At 41.8% G+C, this 16,144-nt stretch overlaps 1 protein-coding gene across 1 annotated transcript in view; it reads right to left on the reverse strand.

Annotated features, from left to right (window-relative positions):
* Positions 1-16,144, reverse strand: part of LOC144798350 (cytochrome P450 2B1-like) — a 243,576-nt gene that overhangs the window by 15,454 nt on the left and 211,978 nt on the right. Inside the window, exon 8 of the mRNA XM_078669185.1 lies at positions 5,499-5,686. Coding sequence (XP_078525311.1) covers positions 5,499-5,686 — 188 coding nt within the window. The remainder of the gene's footprint in view (positions 1-5,498; positions 5,687-16,144) is intronic.

Genomic DNA, 16,144 nt, shown 5'->3' on the forward strand with positions numbered 1-16,144 from the left:
TTTCCTGATCTAATAGTGTTCAAACCCTCTGTACATGTGATCTGATGTTGTCCCTTTGACAATCTTGTGTGGAGAGACCTATATTTAATGGAACGTATTGATTGAAATTCCTTTAAAACTTTTCTCAGTCCACCTACCCAAAACACTGAGATCCTTCTGAATCAGGCTGGAACCTGACAGAAGGATACTCAGAGTCCCTTTCAGACTTTGGATCTTAGATGGAGAGGAAATATCTTACAGGATTTCCATGGCACAAATACATGGACACATGACTTACCTGGGAGTTACCTATTAATCCCTATAGAGGTGAGACCTGTGGTTGAATGTATTGAAGTGTTGAATTTACTTTACCGCTTAACTGTCCTAAGGAGATTGGACTTCCTGTGTAAGATTAAAAGACATTTTATTGTACAGTCATATGGAGGGAGGACCTATCTGATGTTAACATCTTTGATTCTGTCTCATGCTCACGTCTGTGCCACAAGTTTACAAGCATTAAAGTGAAGTCAGATTTCTCCTCGCTCAGGCAGGCAGCATGTTGCTGGACTGCGTGCTTACCACATGGTTAAATGTCCTCTGTCCCTAGGCTGCTCTGGTGTTTCTGAGCTCATGTTAACTTGGAGGGGAGGCTCAAGAGGGGAGCAGAGTATTGGCAAGAAGGAAGGTAGCAGAGTTCAGTTCTGTGCAAACCACATCAAATGGGGGCTTCCTCTTTGTGTGCAAAACCAACACTATTTGTTTCAAGAAAGGGGCTTGTACAAGCCTTATAAACTGCCCATCCCAAAATTGTGGATTGTCCAGAGAATCTATCTGAGGTTCCCAGTCCAAGATAAAATAGTCTATTCATCTGATGTCACTTCCTGTTCAAATCATACATAAGGAGGCCTCTGGAGCAACCAGGAAAGCCCAACAGAAATCAAGATGACCCTCAGGAGGACCCACAGGCCGAATTACCAGGAGTTGCGACTGGACCTCGAGCAAGATTGCAAAGTACCAGCCCACGGAGCACTCGGTGTGAAGAGGTCAGAGTTCTTTGGTGCAAATACTGCTCAGGGTCAGGACTACACGGAGTCCAATGCACAAGATCGGGATTTGCCAACAAGCATATGCAACTGCAAATGAACCTTGTGCACAGGGGTTCAGGTTATGCAGTCCCCACGAGGGATACTGGCCTAAAACTTGCTGAGAGTGCAAATCAACATCAGGGACTTTCGTAACCCACCTCCTGTGTGGCTGAAGTCTTTGGAGTCCGCAGGAGCTCAGGAGCAGCAGACCGGTCAGTTGTGTTGAGGTGCCTGCAAATGCAGAGGAGTGACTCCTTCACCCCAAGGGAGATTTTTCAGTTGTCCTTAGTGCACCACAGGTCCTGCACAGAGCCTGTATGGTGCAAGGGCACAGATGGAGCTTTGGACGGAGAGGGACACGAATTTGGGTCCATTTTGTGCTGTCTGGTTCGAGAAGGCTGGCATCGGATAGACCAGTGACCCCAAGAAACTTACTTCAGAAACGTGGAATCATACCTCCCACACCAGTTACCGGTGTGGAGGTATGATTCCAAGCTGTTTGATACAAAAAAACACAATGTGTTTCTATGAAGTCCTTTTCAAGATAGCATTTACCGCGAGGTTATAATGCACCTCTACCTATATGTCCGGCTGAGTCACAGACAACCCTGGAGAATGGTCTCCGAAGGCTGCAGAGAGGCTCTTCCCATGCAGGGGCACCCTCTCACCTAAAACCCAGCACCCTGCCTTCAGGATTGATAAGGTCTGCCATAGGGGTGACTTATAAGTTTTAAGTGTAGTGACATATAGATATAGGGAACCTAGATCTAAAGTAAGTGGTACAAGCACCAGCTTACACAAATTGCAGTAGCAGACCTGTAGTTCCATTTTGCATGGCCTCTCATGGGTGGCATAATACATGCTTCAGCCCATGTGAGGTCTCTGGGTACATGGGTACCATATACTAGGGACTTATAAGGGTACCCCAGAATCCAATCGGGAGTGTCCCAAAGTACATACATGGCAATTTAGGGGAGAAAGCAGAGAGACTGGTGTCCTGATTAGAAGGATCCCAGTCAGACTAGTCAAAATCAGTGCAACCTCAAGCAAGAAGTGGGAGTAACCATAAGAAGCAGATCCTACTTTCCTACAGCCATCACAGTCAGTGAGCCCGGCCTCGTCGCAGCGCCGCCAGCAACAGCGTCGGAGAGACTAGCGTCCATGGCCCCGTCCCGTACATGCCCTGGCCACATGGTGAAGGGCCAATGCCCCTACTCCACTCCGGTGACCCCCAGCGTCACTGCCTCGCTTACTTGGGCAGTCGCTCCCAGTCCTCCGGCCCAGCACGTCTATCGGGGCCTCCGATAGTGGCCCAGCCCCTCACTTCAGCGTCCGTCATGACCGCAGGTCGCCCCACGCTGTCACAGCTCTGCACACACCTTCAGTTCTCTGGGCCCACTAGGTGCAGGTCTCTCCATCTCTTCTTGGGCCCAGCGCAGCCCAGCAGCAGCACCAACGACCATGGGAACAGGCCGCGTGGCCTTGTCGTGAGGTTGCGAGCAGGCGGCAATTCCTCAACGAGGGTTTCCACTCCCAGGCAACTAGCAAAGTCGGGAAAGTTCACAGCTTTTTACTCCCAGGGACGTGGACACTGCAGTCGTCCATCAGGTGGGTTGAATAACACCCCCAGTCCGCGGGATCTTAACGAATATTGAGCTTGGCTGGCAGAGCCCACTCAAGGTCCGGCCATCTTTCAGCTGGCTAAGCCACACCCCAATTTACATGAATGTTTAACCTAAATATTGTTTACTATTTCTTTCAACTTTAATAAACTTTTTTACTTTATGCTAGACTTTGCCATAGGTTTATTAAAGTTGAATAAAATATGCAAAATCTCCACCCTGAAGGCAGAGATCTCTCTTTGGTAAAGTACAGGAAAAAGTAAAAAAGTTTATTGAACTTGAATAAAATGTGTAAAAATATTTTTGGGTTAAATGTTAATATACATTAATGTTATATATTTTTAACACTATTAACCTACTTTTAAATTAAAGTGTAATTCTTTTGAATACATTAAATTAACTTAAAATTGTTTTTCAAAACAATCTGTTTTATATTATGTATTAGTAATAATTGTTAAAAATGTAACTAGTTTACATCATTTAATATTATTTGCTATCGAGTTGTATTTTAAGTTCCTACCGCCATTGTATTTTAAGTTCCGACTTACATTATTTTCCATCATTTTCTATGGGAGGGTGTTGCAGGACGAGTGCCTCACCATGTGTAGTCACTTACTCTAGCTCTGTGCTGGAGTACATTTACTATTGTTTTCTGTCCTTTTTGTCTATAGTAACTTTAGAAGTGCAGTTTCTGAATTGGGCTTACTCTTTTGTGCGCGGGTGCATGTCCCTCTTTAAACCCATTCAAAATGCTCTCTGACCCCCCTCCTTACTGCTCACTAAATGCCTCCCATTTTGTAGTTTTCATGCCCCTTTTTCGAACCACTCTTCTTGTTCTTTCCACAATTACTACTAAGGGGCCGATTACGATCTCATCAGGAAACTCTTCCGACCGAATCGGTTTCAGAATCATTTCTGGACAAATCAGGTTCTGCGAGTCCAACCGACCGATTATGATGCTTCCCAACTTTGTTCGGTCGGATTCCTATTGACTTCAATGGGAGCCTGTGTTCCCAACGACAACACAGGCCTCCACTGAAAAAAGGGATGGGTGGGGAAAACCTTGCACTCTGTGGGGTTCACCCCATGGTGCCTGCCACAATGTGCATGGTTGTGAAGAGGGTTCGTTTGGGTACCCCCATGGTCCCCATTTGGATGCCTCCGGTGAAGGAGGGCCCACAACAGGCCCCCAAATACAGATTCTGACAGCTGTTTCGTTTCGGGCAGACCGAATCGGAACGGCTGTTCGAATCGGTCATCGTAATCGCTTGTCTGGAAACTGTGTCCATAGAGCTGTAGGAATCAGTTCCGAAAGATTCAGGCTGTCCGAATGCCTTTCAGAACCGATTCGGACTGCTCTAACGGTTTCAAGGCATCCAAATTGGTTGTTGGGAAATGTGTACGATTCGTTCGGAAACAAGGGTTCTGAGCCTTTCCGAACGACATCATAATCGGCCCTTAGGTAGAAACTTTACAAGTGTGAGGATCTCACCATAGATAGGGGAGGTGGAGATTTACACTTTTAGGTTTGTGAATTGCATTTTATAGTAGAAAACAGAACTTCTGTAGCTCTACTCTACATACTGCAAATTGCAGTTTGGGAATCAGGCCCAATGCTTGCTATCTCACCAGATTCACTTGGAAGATCATGGTATTTCATTCTTGAAATGTCCCGGTGAATGGCCCGTGCCTGAGGACCTATCAAAGGGCCAGTGCCCTACTAGGTGAATCGATAAAATAAATACAGCCCTGTAAGACTGCTGAAAGAGTCTCTGGAATGAAAAAAAGACTTTTAAACCATAATCAACTACCATGTTTACGAAAAGTCCTCTGGCACACAATCACTATAGAATGCTCATTGTAAACACCTTTTTAGTGAACCACAAGCCTAATGGTCTACATTCCCACAATGCTGTTTATTTGATATATCGCTCATGTTTTTTTTAAATCAGCTGCTTAATGAGGTGTGCACCTATCAATGAGCTTTTCTATGGAATCTAATAGTTATATACTTTGGGAGAGGTGTGGCGCAGAGGCCAGAGCAGTTGACTCTGGACCACAGGGCTCACGGTTCCAACCCCAGCAGAAGCTCAGCTCAGCATCATGTGACTCTGGGCAGGTCGCGGTCCGTGCAGATAACAGCGGTGGGGCAGTGGGGCCGCGTGAGGGGGGAATTTTGAGGGACGATGCAGAGGGAAAATGTATTAAATATTACATTTTCCCTCTGCATCGTCCCTCAAAATCCCCCCCCAATGCGGCCCCACCGCTGTTACCTGCATGGACCACAGCTGCTCTGAGTAATAGCTCACTTAATCTCCCCAACGGCGACTGGAGTGATAAGTTTGATCTTTACAAATATGGAATTATTATATGGATTACATATTTCATTGTTTCTATATCTACCCAATGCCCAAGGTATTTGAGGAGCCATGCATTATAATAAACAAAGAATCCCCACATGTGCATTTTGAGGGTATAGTAAGTCATCAAAGGTCCATGACCTCGTAAAAGCATGTGCTGCTTCCTTGTGCCTCTATAATGGCCTTAAAACGCCTAGGTGAATTACAAAATTGTGATAAGAACTGATGAGCTACTTTATGCCATATATTTTTTCCTACGGAATCAATGTAAGGAAAAAGTAAGTACTATCGTGAATTGATCAACATCCCTAAGACATAGGCCCATGCAGTAGGCCATTGGTGGGATTGAAAATGCACAACCCAGTTTATTTGAGACATAACTGTGTAGTCCAGATTAGTGCTTTACATTTCCTGAGCCATAGTTTAACCTTAGGGATTTTCTGGGTACTCACTTTGGTTAGGTAGTATCCGCGGAGAGTGGTGTCCTTGGTAGTCGCTCTGAAAATCCCAGTGGGCGCGATGTTACCAAAGCGCAGGATTTCATTGATAGTGGCTTCGACATAGGGCATCTTGAGCCGGTCATCCCAGCAAGGAAGCCGGTCCCATCCCACCACCTGCTCAATCTCTTGCTGGCAGCGCACTGGTACAATCCAGGCATAGTCGGGGAGAATACAAGAACCTCATTATCAATGAAGTGATAACCAGTACTGCTTATCAAAATTCATCTCCATTAACAATATGAAAGGTGCAAAGAGCAGCGACTTGAGGGCTTCAAGATCTGAAAATTATACATTCTTCTTATAAACGGATTACAAACTTGGGGCCCGATGTAGGTAAATTAGATTTACCTATTCATAAATACCGAATTTTACCGATTCGGTATTCATGAATCAATAAATCTAATGTAGGTAATTTTTCGGTAAAAAATACCGAATCGGTATGATTCGGTATTTACAGATTCTGTAATTACAGAATCGGTATTTGTCATTGATTCCTATGGGCCTTGAAGCCCATAGGATTCAATGGCAAATACCGATTCGGTAATTACAGAATCGGTAAAATTACCGAATTGCCAAGGAGGACAGGGTGTCACTTTGACACCCTCTTGCACCCCTGTTTGTGGCTTGTGTGCCATGTGGCACACATACATGCCCTAAGGGCATGTATGTGTGTCACATGGCACAGGTGTACATGCACAGATGTGCATGTACACAGGTATTCGTTCTTTACCATGCAATAGTATTACATGGTAAATAACGAATCGGTAAGGGCCTGTGGCACTGTTTTCAGTGCCACCTACATATTGATTTACCGATTCGGTAAATTTACAGAATCGGTATTTTACCGAATCAGTAACTTTACCTATTCGGTAAATATACCGATTCTGTAAATTTTAAGGCCCCTACATCTCCATTTGCAAATACCGGTCGGTTACGGCCGAAATCGGCCGTTACTGTCCGGTATTTGCCGACCTACATCTGGCCCTTGGTACCTAATATTCCATGCCCAACAAAGATGCACCTCAATCTACAGATACAATGTCCATGTATTATAAAACAATAGGCACACACACATTTGTAAGGGCAACTCAAGCCTCAGCTGCAGCAGACCCCACCGGTCCTATCACTAGCATTGTTGTAGTATCTTGACTCAAAGTAGTCAGTCAGAGATCCTGATCGACTATACCCAATACCCATTCATCGCAGTATTGACATACAACATTCTAGGACTGCGCCACAGTCCTGATCTAGATCTACAGAACTGCCAAATATTTTGGAGCAGTAGACACTATCTAGCTCTTCTCATCTGGTTACAATAATTACAGCACATACAAAATAGAGCTTTGAAAAATAGTGACCTAAAAGAAGTGGTATGTTTAAAATGAGTATGTGACCTTTTGACATGTTGAATCATAGAAAACCCATTGTCTTTCATTGTGCCATTATGTTACTGTCTCTCTTTCTAGGGCTCTGTAGTAGGGGTTGTTCATATTAGGAAACACTTGATCTACGGGGACTCGGATTCCCTGGTGGTCTCTAACCTCAAAGTCTGTGGATTTGCAGAACCAATCTAAGGCAATTCACCTTGGGAAATGGTTCTGAGGGATTCCTTTCTTACTGCAAAGGGGGAAAGGGGGAGATTAAAGCAAGGAAGGCCCTTCACCGATAGAAGTTTCCATAAAGTGTGACTCTAATCAGAGAGCAGGGGCTAGTAGTTATACTGCCCAATTAATTAAGGTTGTTTCTTTAAAGACCATTTCCAATCCAATATGGTGCTCTTCCTTTGCAAGGTTGTAAAGGAGTGCAATTTCTGTTTGGTAGCTATATAAAGATGATGTTTGACTCTCCAACGCTTCTAGTCATAGCCTTTTGGTTTTCTCCTGGTTCTTGGAATTAATATTCTTCTACCTGTTTCAATACCTTCCTTTTTATTTCAGTGGGCATTTATTCAAAACCTTCCATCTCTTTATTTTGGTTGTTAATTGGCCATTACGTCATTTACCTTCCTGCTACTACATCTGTGCAGTTGTCATCCCCAAACCATGGTTGGAGGTTTTTTATGCCTCAGGCTTTATCCTCTAAATGGCAGCTTCTTAAAAAACACTCTCCAGCGTCATGTTAGCTTACTCGCTGACTAAGAGGCCTCTAAGAGAAGCCACATTGTCTTCAAAACCAGAAACCTAAGATACATGGAAAGATCATCACACCCAGCACTCAACAAGTACTCCTGTTCACAATATGACTATCAGCAATACCGCTACTCCTCTGAGTAGTACTTTTACTAGTTTGATTACTGCTATAATGATTGGTTCTAGTCAGAAACCTCCAGATAGTGCTATTAGAATCATTGCTCTTGATACTAGTAAGATTGCCAGACCCATCATTGCTTTTACTATTGCTAGTTCTCTGTTACTATAACCACCACTAGTACTTTTACTAGTGCTAGAGTTGTTAGCAGTAGTTGTGGCATTAATCCCCATACTTCCAGAACCGTTGATGCAGCCCAATTTGGAATCTATTCTTAATCACACAGTTTTTAGGTTTTATTTGTAGTGTGTATTTTGTTGATGCTTACAATGTAAAATAGGCAACACTTGCCCCTTTTAAAATTCAAGGAAATTAAGCAATAGAACTACATACATAGGTGAAGATTTAGGCCCAGATGTAGGTAATAGCAAATTACCGAATGGTAAATGCCGAATTTTACCGATTCGGTATTTACAATTCAGTAATTGCTATGTAGGTAAATAATTCGGTAAAAATACCGAATCGGTAATATTCGGTAATTACCGATTCGGTAATTACCGAATCGGTATTTGCCATAGATTCCTATGGGCCTTGAAGCCCATAGGATTCAATAGCAAATACCGATTCGGTAATTACCGAATCAGTAAAATTACCGATTTTACAAGAGGGACAGGGTGTCACTTTGACACCCTGTTGCACCCCTGTTTCTGGCTTGTGTGCCATGTGGCACACATACATGCCCTTAGGGCATGTCTGTGTGCCACATGGCACAGGTGTACATGCACAGATGTGCATGTACACTGGAATTCGTTATTTACCATGGAATAGTATTCCATGGTAAATAACGATTCGGTAAGGGCCTGTGCCACCTACATCTTGATTTACAGAATCGGTAAATTTACCGATTCGGTATTTTACTGATTCTGTAAATTTACCGAATCTGTAAATATACCGATTCGGTAAATAAAATGCCCCCTACATGCCAAATATCAAATACCGGTCGGTAATGGCCGAAATCGGCCGTTACCGACCGGTAATTGGCGACCTACATCTGGCCCCAAGTATTCTTCCTGATGAAAGGGTAAATGGACAGACTGGTGTGGAAAAAGTCAAGAAAATCAATACTAAAGTCTGTCCCCAAGTAGAAGATCCTTTTATTAATGTATTTGAAAGACTAGTATGGGAAGAATGTATTAACACATTTTTGAGAATCATACCTGCCTATGTCTAGTCATTAAATAATTAGTCAAAGTCTTAATGTCACACAAAACTGAGTATAGATGTCTCAATTTGTAATAAGGCCTTCATTAAGGGAGCAGAACTTTTACTTTGCCCAGCTATCTGTTTTAACAAGGTTACAGACAACTTACTGATAATTAATATTTCAGCCCTCTGTGTACTTACTAGAAAAACAACTTCAGTCATTTATTCAAGAGAGTGTGGACAATGACATAATTAGTAAGGAAGAAGGAAAGCTCTTATGTCGGGGCACTCTTTAGTTCCTCTGGCTTATTTCCCTCCAAAGACCCATAAATCCTTTACTTCACCTTTTAGAAGTCATATGCTGAGCAGAAAAATCGTTTACACAGCTAGTAAAGAGAGATGGCTTAAAACAATTGGGTTCCACTTGGGTCCATGTAAGTCCTCTACCCTGGTCTCATAATAATGGGCAGCGGCCAATTCAATGATAGACAAACTGGGTTGTGGTCACCATAAGAGCTATGCAGGATTTCCATATTAGACATTCAAACACAAAGGGGCGGAACACAAAAATAAAATCTGTCATTGAGTCACAGCCTTTACCAATAAAAGTTGGAGAAAAATATGGTGATATAGAAATGACCAACTTATCCATGGAGAAAACAAGATTAAACTTGTTTCTGGTGGCATTTAATAGGTTCCCCTTAATAGAATGTCCCATGCGTAGTCCCTCCGAGATCATACATCTTAAGGGCTTGCTTAAAGCAACCTAGAAACTTTCGCATAAATAGATATTAAAATCCCCTGCTACAAATAGGTTGGCCACAACCTTTTTCCTTCCTTCAAGATTACTAATCAAAGAGCACAGTGCGTGGAGATTGACCATATTATGTGATGCAGTTCTCCCATTACAGAAGTTCAACAAACTTATCTTCGTAAATCCTGTAAAGAAAATGTTCAATGCCTGCAATACGGACATCCCAGTGGGTAACTCCTAAATCTCATCATTAACTGTCAATGACATAAAACTTGCTAGACACCTCTTGGCCCTTTAAAAAGGAGATTCAATTGCAGGATTAAGATAGGCTTTACACCCTTCCAAACAAATCTGGTTAGTGGTGGCCCAAGTCTCTTGTGTACAGATCACATCATAATTCAAAATACATTTGAGCCAATTCATGTGCTTGATCTTGGAGCTTAATTTCATAAAATGTAAAAACAAATGGGCCCTCAAGAGGACTTTTAGGAGAAGAAGAAACACGCTTGTAAATAACATCACAATGAGGTTCTTACAAACTGAGTCAATCACATAAGTTCAGGAAGTTCAAAGGCACATATAAATTGGAGGTCTTTAGTGTGGGGGAGGATAGGGACCCCCTGGATGAAGCATTACCCTGATGTTGTATACGCTTCCAATATGTAGGGCATACCATCTCAGGCATATAAAAATTGCCTAACAGAAGGGCCAGTATAGATGATGGTTTGCTTGCCTTTGGCAAACCAATAGAAGCCAAAACATGATCCGCCTCTGTGGACCTATTAAAGTTTATCACCAGACAGTATCCAGCAAATTTTGTTGTGTCTTTGCCTAGTCAGTTCACTATTATTACCATATTTCCCTGCTTATTGATATTAGACTTCAAGTTAGAGTGCAACCCTATCCAGTGCATTACCTTATTTTTGAGTTGTGTATGACTTTCGAGTACATTTTCTCTCTGAGGTGGCACATTTCCTAGGATGACCACATAGGGAATGGCTTCAGGAGGTAAGTTAATAACAACACCTAAGTTCAGACTGGGTGAGTGATCTGGGTTAGGCTAGTGAAGGTTAATGGTGGTAGACTCTGGAACTGAGATAGCAACACCCCTTGTTTGCAGGATCTGGGTTGTCCCAGGAAAAATCTTGGATCTAATAATGTTCCCTTGGGATCCTGTGAGAGAGGGTCTCCCCCTGCGTAATCTGGACTGGCATGAAGGTCATTATAATCAGAAGCAGGGTTCAACACCCTTTGGTCAACTAGTTGCCCCACCTTGCTTCGCACCCTGGTAGGTCCGTTGTTAGATTTATTCTAATGTGGATCGTCTGTGGTATGAGGCGTTACATCGAGCTGGGTTTGAACATAGGTTTTTGCTTCCCCTTTAATGTCCATAATTGATTGTTCAATACTTCTGGACAATGATTATAGGTCACGAAAAGGCTCTGATAAGCAATTCAAGTTTAACATAAAGCTTGTCCACAAAAATGTAGACCTTGTTGTTGACCAAGGTTTCCACCAAATGTACCTTACAATTGCCATTGTTCAAAGTACTTATATGCAGATCTCCTTCAAGAGCATACAACTCTCTTGTTTTTCTCTTCCGGGATGGGGGTAGGGTATCTGTTGAAGTCTCTGTCACAACCTGCTCATGTAAAGAAACAGCCTTAAAGAGTGTCTGGTGAATAACCACTTTAACCTGCACAATATTAGTTTCACAAAATGAGGCTTCTTCTTTGGTACTCACTAGAGCAATGACGGAAACAGGGACGTTCATGGATGACAGACTAGGGGTATCAGAGTTGCGACAAGTGGAGGGAGTAAAGCCTTGATTAGAAGTATCCTGCCCCAGCATCCTCCATACTGGTGATCTCATCAGTAGGGGCCCCTACTGCTGACGACAAGAACCATAAGCTACTGGATCTACCCCAAGAGGGCTTAGCCATGTCCAAGTCCTTCACCATTGATACCCCAAGTCAAGCAGCTGCCTTCCGTTTCCCCATCAGGTCTAAACAGACCTCCAATACTTATTATAAAAGAAAGAGGGAGGCTCAGTCAGGTCTCACCCGATCTCTGATGGGAACAAACAGGCTCGCTGATGGCCCGGGCGCATACTGTACTGCGGGCGTCATGAACGCTTTTTAGCACAATGAAGCCCCTCCTCCTGCTTGGTGATGTCCTTTGGAGGCTGGAATCCCTCAGAGGTTTGTCAGTTTGGTTTTGGGGCCCTTGGCCACGAGTGTCTTGGGTGCTTTTTAGCACAATAAAGCTCCTTCTCCTGTGCTTTGTGATGTCCTCGGAGTGATTGAGTCCCTCAGAGGTTTGGGAGGTTGTTTCTGGCGTTCGGATCAGATAATTTGACTAACCTTTCCCTCAGTTCTTCGATGGATAGACTATTAGAATATATCAGTATTGTACTTCATTAGGGCTGAAAATCTTCTTGGATTTGCATATTTCTATAACTGAGAACATTATTGCAACATCTTTCTTTTTAAAGGAAATATCCTCTACCTCTGTTCTCTTAGGAAATGCTATAAATAGATACAGAGCTATAATTTATAGTGAAAGTATGTTCCTGAAACATAATAGTTCTAATTAGAACAACAGAAAATATGACTCAAACAAGAATACAAAGAAGATGGCCCAGGCTTTACTGCAATCAGCTGGATTGCCCTTGTGGAGTGGGCAAGATGAGAACCTCATGGGAATTTGCCGGAGGGATATACATATATACATCAAGGTAACTAGTTTTGAGTTGCCTGTCTCTATGCCTTAATGCTTAATATCGTTTGTAAATTGGTCCTCACTAGAATGCAATTATATTCTTTTAGGAGGACGGTATCTTCATTAATTGAAACTGAAAATTGAACATAGATACATCTATCCACGTCAGGGTAAGCCATATGATCCCTGCCTTGTCATTATCAATTAATTTATCCACTAGTCAACAGCCTATTTAGATTATTCTCTGTCTCTTCAGGGTCATCCCAAGAATATTCAGTTGCCCATCTAGTCCTGATGAAGACTCGCCCGGCCCAGGCATAATTCACCGTGTGGCCACTAGTCGAGTCGAAACGTCGACGCTTATTACAGATTATTGACCTGGACCATTATTATTTCCTTTTTATGTGCACAGGATGTACTAGTCACAACAGGTTTTAAAAAAACTTGAATGATTTGTTGCCACATTGATATATGGTCAGGTCTTGATGTGGGGATGATTATTGATCCTTGTATTTGAAGTATACAATTGTTTTTATATCACCATCTTTGCCAATTTCCTTCTTTTCTTCTTCATCACTAAATCCACTCAACTTTTCTATTTGTGCACGCTCTGATTGGGGCAACCCTTTGACCCTGTATTACTTGTAAATATATAAAAAATAATATTATGAGGATTAGTGGTAGAGAATAAATTTATCACCACTGGTTATGTGTTCTGGCTGTTTTTTGCTTTAAGAATATTCTACCATGTGAAATATAAAATGTTGAATTAATTGTTATATTTGAACTAACAGTCCATTGGACCACTGTTTTTTGGTACTGAGAACATTATTGCAACATCTTTCTTTTTAAAGGAAATATCCTCTACCTCTGTTCTCTTAGGAAATGCTATAAATAGATACAGAGCTATAATTTATAGTGAAAGTATGTTCCTGAAACATAATAGTTCTAATTAGAACAACAGAAAATATGACTCAAACAAGAATACAAAGAAGATGGCCCAGGCTTTACTGCAATCAGCTGGATTGCCCTTGTGGCCAGCTTTATGTAGACAGCACAATTTGGAAATTGGGAATTAGAATTTCGTAACATATTGATATCATCTAAAGGGAGAAAACAAATATCTTATTGCAATGCATTAAAAATAATATAATGACAGTGACTAATCCAACGTGAAATGTGCAGTCTGAAAGACACCGCAGAGGTGGGCGAACTGGGAACTGGAATTACAGCAGCCTGACTCATTATAAAGTGTCATACAATAAGACCTATATGTTTGAATTTGGATGAAGAGTAGACATATTTTCTATGTAAAGAGTCGGACAATATGAGTATCTATATGCAGATAAAAGACTGAATTTGTTTTGATGCCTGGATTATGAAATTTTTATTTGATGTCTCATTAAATGTACACAGAAATTTAGATATGTTTATATAGCTTCAGTGTTCTTCAACACTCCACAGATTATGCTGTTTATATTATTATATGTTTTGGTCTAAGTTGTCCATACTTGTCTGCATTATTTAAGTCAGTTTGTGGAAATTATTTTGAAATGCTTGGATGGTATGTTACATGCAAACTGGAGATCCATAGTACCAATTACAGATACCTTGGTATTGGCGAAATGCAGTCACTTGTGGGGTGTGTTTGATGCTATTAGGCGAGTAATAGATTTGTGAGTCACAAAAGTGCCTAACGAGTGAGTATTGGACAACCTCGATGAATCTTGTCAATTAGTATTAATAATAATTCTAGGAGCAAGATGTCACATGACCTTGAAAAAGATGTTGGTTGATAATGTTGGGATATTAATGCAGTGGTTTTGTCTTTTGGTCTATGATTGGATGTAGTATATATTGAGTCTTCCTTAGAGTTCTTTTCAACTTATAACATTTCAAAGTTGAGACATTCTAACCAGGGTTTAAGAATATGTCTTCTCTTTTCATTTCAATCATTACAGGGATTTTTAATGTTGATGAAGGTATTTTGTCCTTAGCATCCAATAATTTCAAATGTGGATGGTCAGATAGAATGCCAGTAGGTTTAGGTTGTTTAAACACTGCTCTAATGACTTTCTATACTGTTTTTTGGATGGACATCAACAATTATTAATGCACCAGTATCTTTGAGCTGGAGAAGTTTCCCTGCAATTCAACCTCTTCTTCCACATCGTTGGAGTCTTCTAGGTCAGTGGTTATACCCATATCCAGTCAAATCCGCTCCTCTCAAGATCAGATGGCTGCACAATTGCTTGTTGAGCCAACAATGTTACTTTTTAATTATCACTCTTTAATGTTCATTGCCTTTAGCTTGAATTTAGAACAAGACTCACCCAATTGCCTCATTTTCAAGCCCAAGAAAGAAGTTGAGCACACACTGCTTATCATTCGAGGCAAACATTTAATAGCGACCAGGATAGCACCTAAAACAGTACTCTATATAACCAAAGACACTGAGAAATAACAGAAACCACAGAGAAAACAATGCATCTCTACTTAATAATTCTAAATGATGTGGACCTCATATGGGTGAAGAATTTTGAATATTGATATCAATCTCAGATTTTTAAGTATTAAGCCCTGAAGCAATATTTGTCTTCGTTTGATGCGGAAGTCTGCAAGCTTAAGAAGCCAGTGTAGTGTTTACCCTTGAAAAATATTAGCATCATTTTTACTTGTTTTCAGACCTTCAAGTGGAAATCTCTGTCTAATGATTAAGTCCATCACTGGGAGTCACAATCTTGTTGGGAGCCGTGTGTGAGGAGGGAATTCTGATGCTAGTCCACCACTCTCCACCATCTAAGAAGAGTCAGCGAAGAAATTGGAATCTCCAACCCACTATTCGTAAGATGGTAAATGGGGATTGGGATGAGAGAGGAAAACATACTGAAGTCGATTGTCATGTCTCTCAAGCATTTTAGATTATTCAGGCCGGCATAAAATCTCGGGGAGGTCTTTAAAAGAACTGTAGCACCACTGGTACAGAAAGTCGCACCAAAACAACAAAAGGCAGATGGTATATAATAGTAGTAGTGCCAGTAGACTAATACATAACAATTCCCAACCCTCCTGCTCATACCTGATGCGCTATAAGAAAAAGCCAATAACAAACCCAGAAGTACCCAAATACCTTCCACAAGCTTGAGTCACCAGAAGACACTGAGAATTGGCGATTAAGTCCAAAATCATCCAGCATGTGCAAGTCAATGGACGATGGATTTTCAGAGGCATATGAAGGAAGAAAAGCGAAGAAGGTAGAACAAAACAAAGGTAATGGGGACCTGTTGGAAACTGGGCTTCTTTGCAGATGCCCCCACTTTCTGCCCCATTTCAGACTATTAGATGCTGGTTTTTGACTGATAGTGCACTGGGACCTGCTTATCAGGCCCCTGTGCCTGTGTGATTTCCTCTAAAAGTGATGTGAAGTGGTACAACCAATTGACAAAGTACTTTTTCCTCCTTATAAGTCCCTAGTATACGGTATCAATGGTACCCAGGGCAAGGGTGGTAAAGGGGTCACCAGGGCTGCAGCACTGGTTGTGCCACCCTGTGTGACCCAACTAAAAGTGTCCCTGCAGGTCTGCCATTGCAGCCCTAAATGAGCAGCCTGTCTGCTCAAGAGTGACCTGGCACACATCACGTGCTGTAGAGCCACACCAATGCCTAAATGTAA

This window comes from Lissotriton helveticus, chromosome 12 (assembly GCF_964261635.1).
Source record: "Lissotriton helveticus chromosome 12, aLisHel1.1, whole genome shotgun sequence".
Classification (NCBI taxonomy): domain Eukaryota; kingdom Metazoa; phylum Chordata; class Amphibia; order Caudata; family Salamandridae; genus Lissotriton; species Lissotriton helveticus.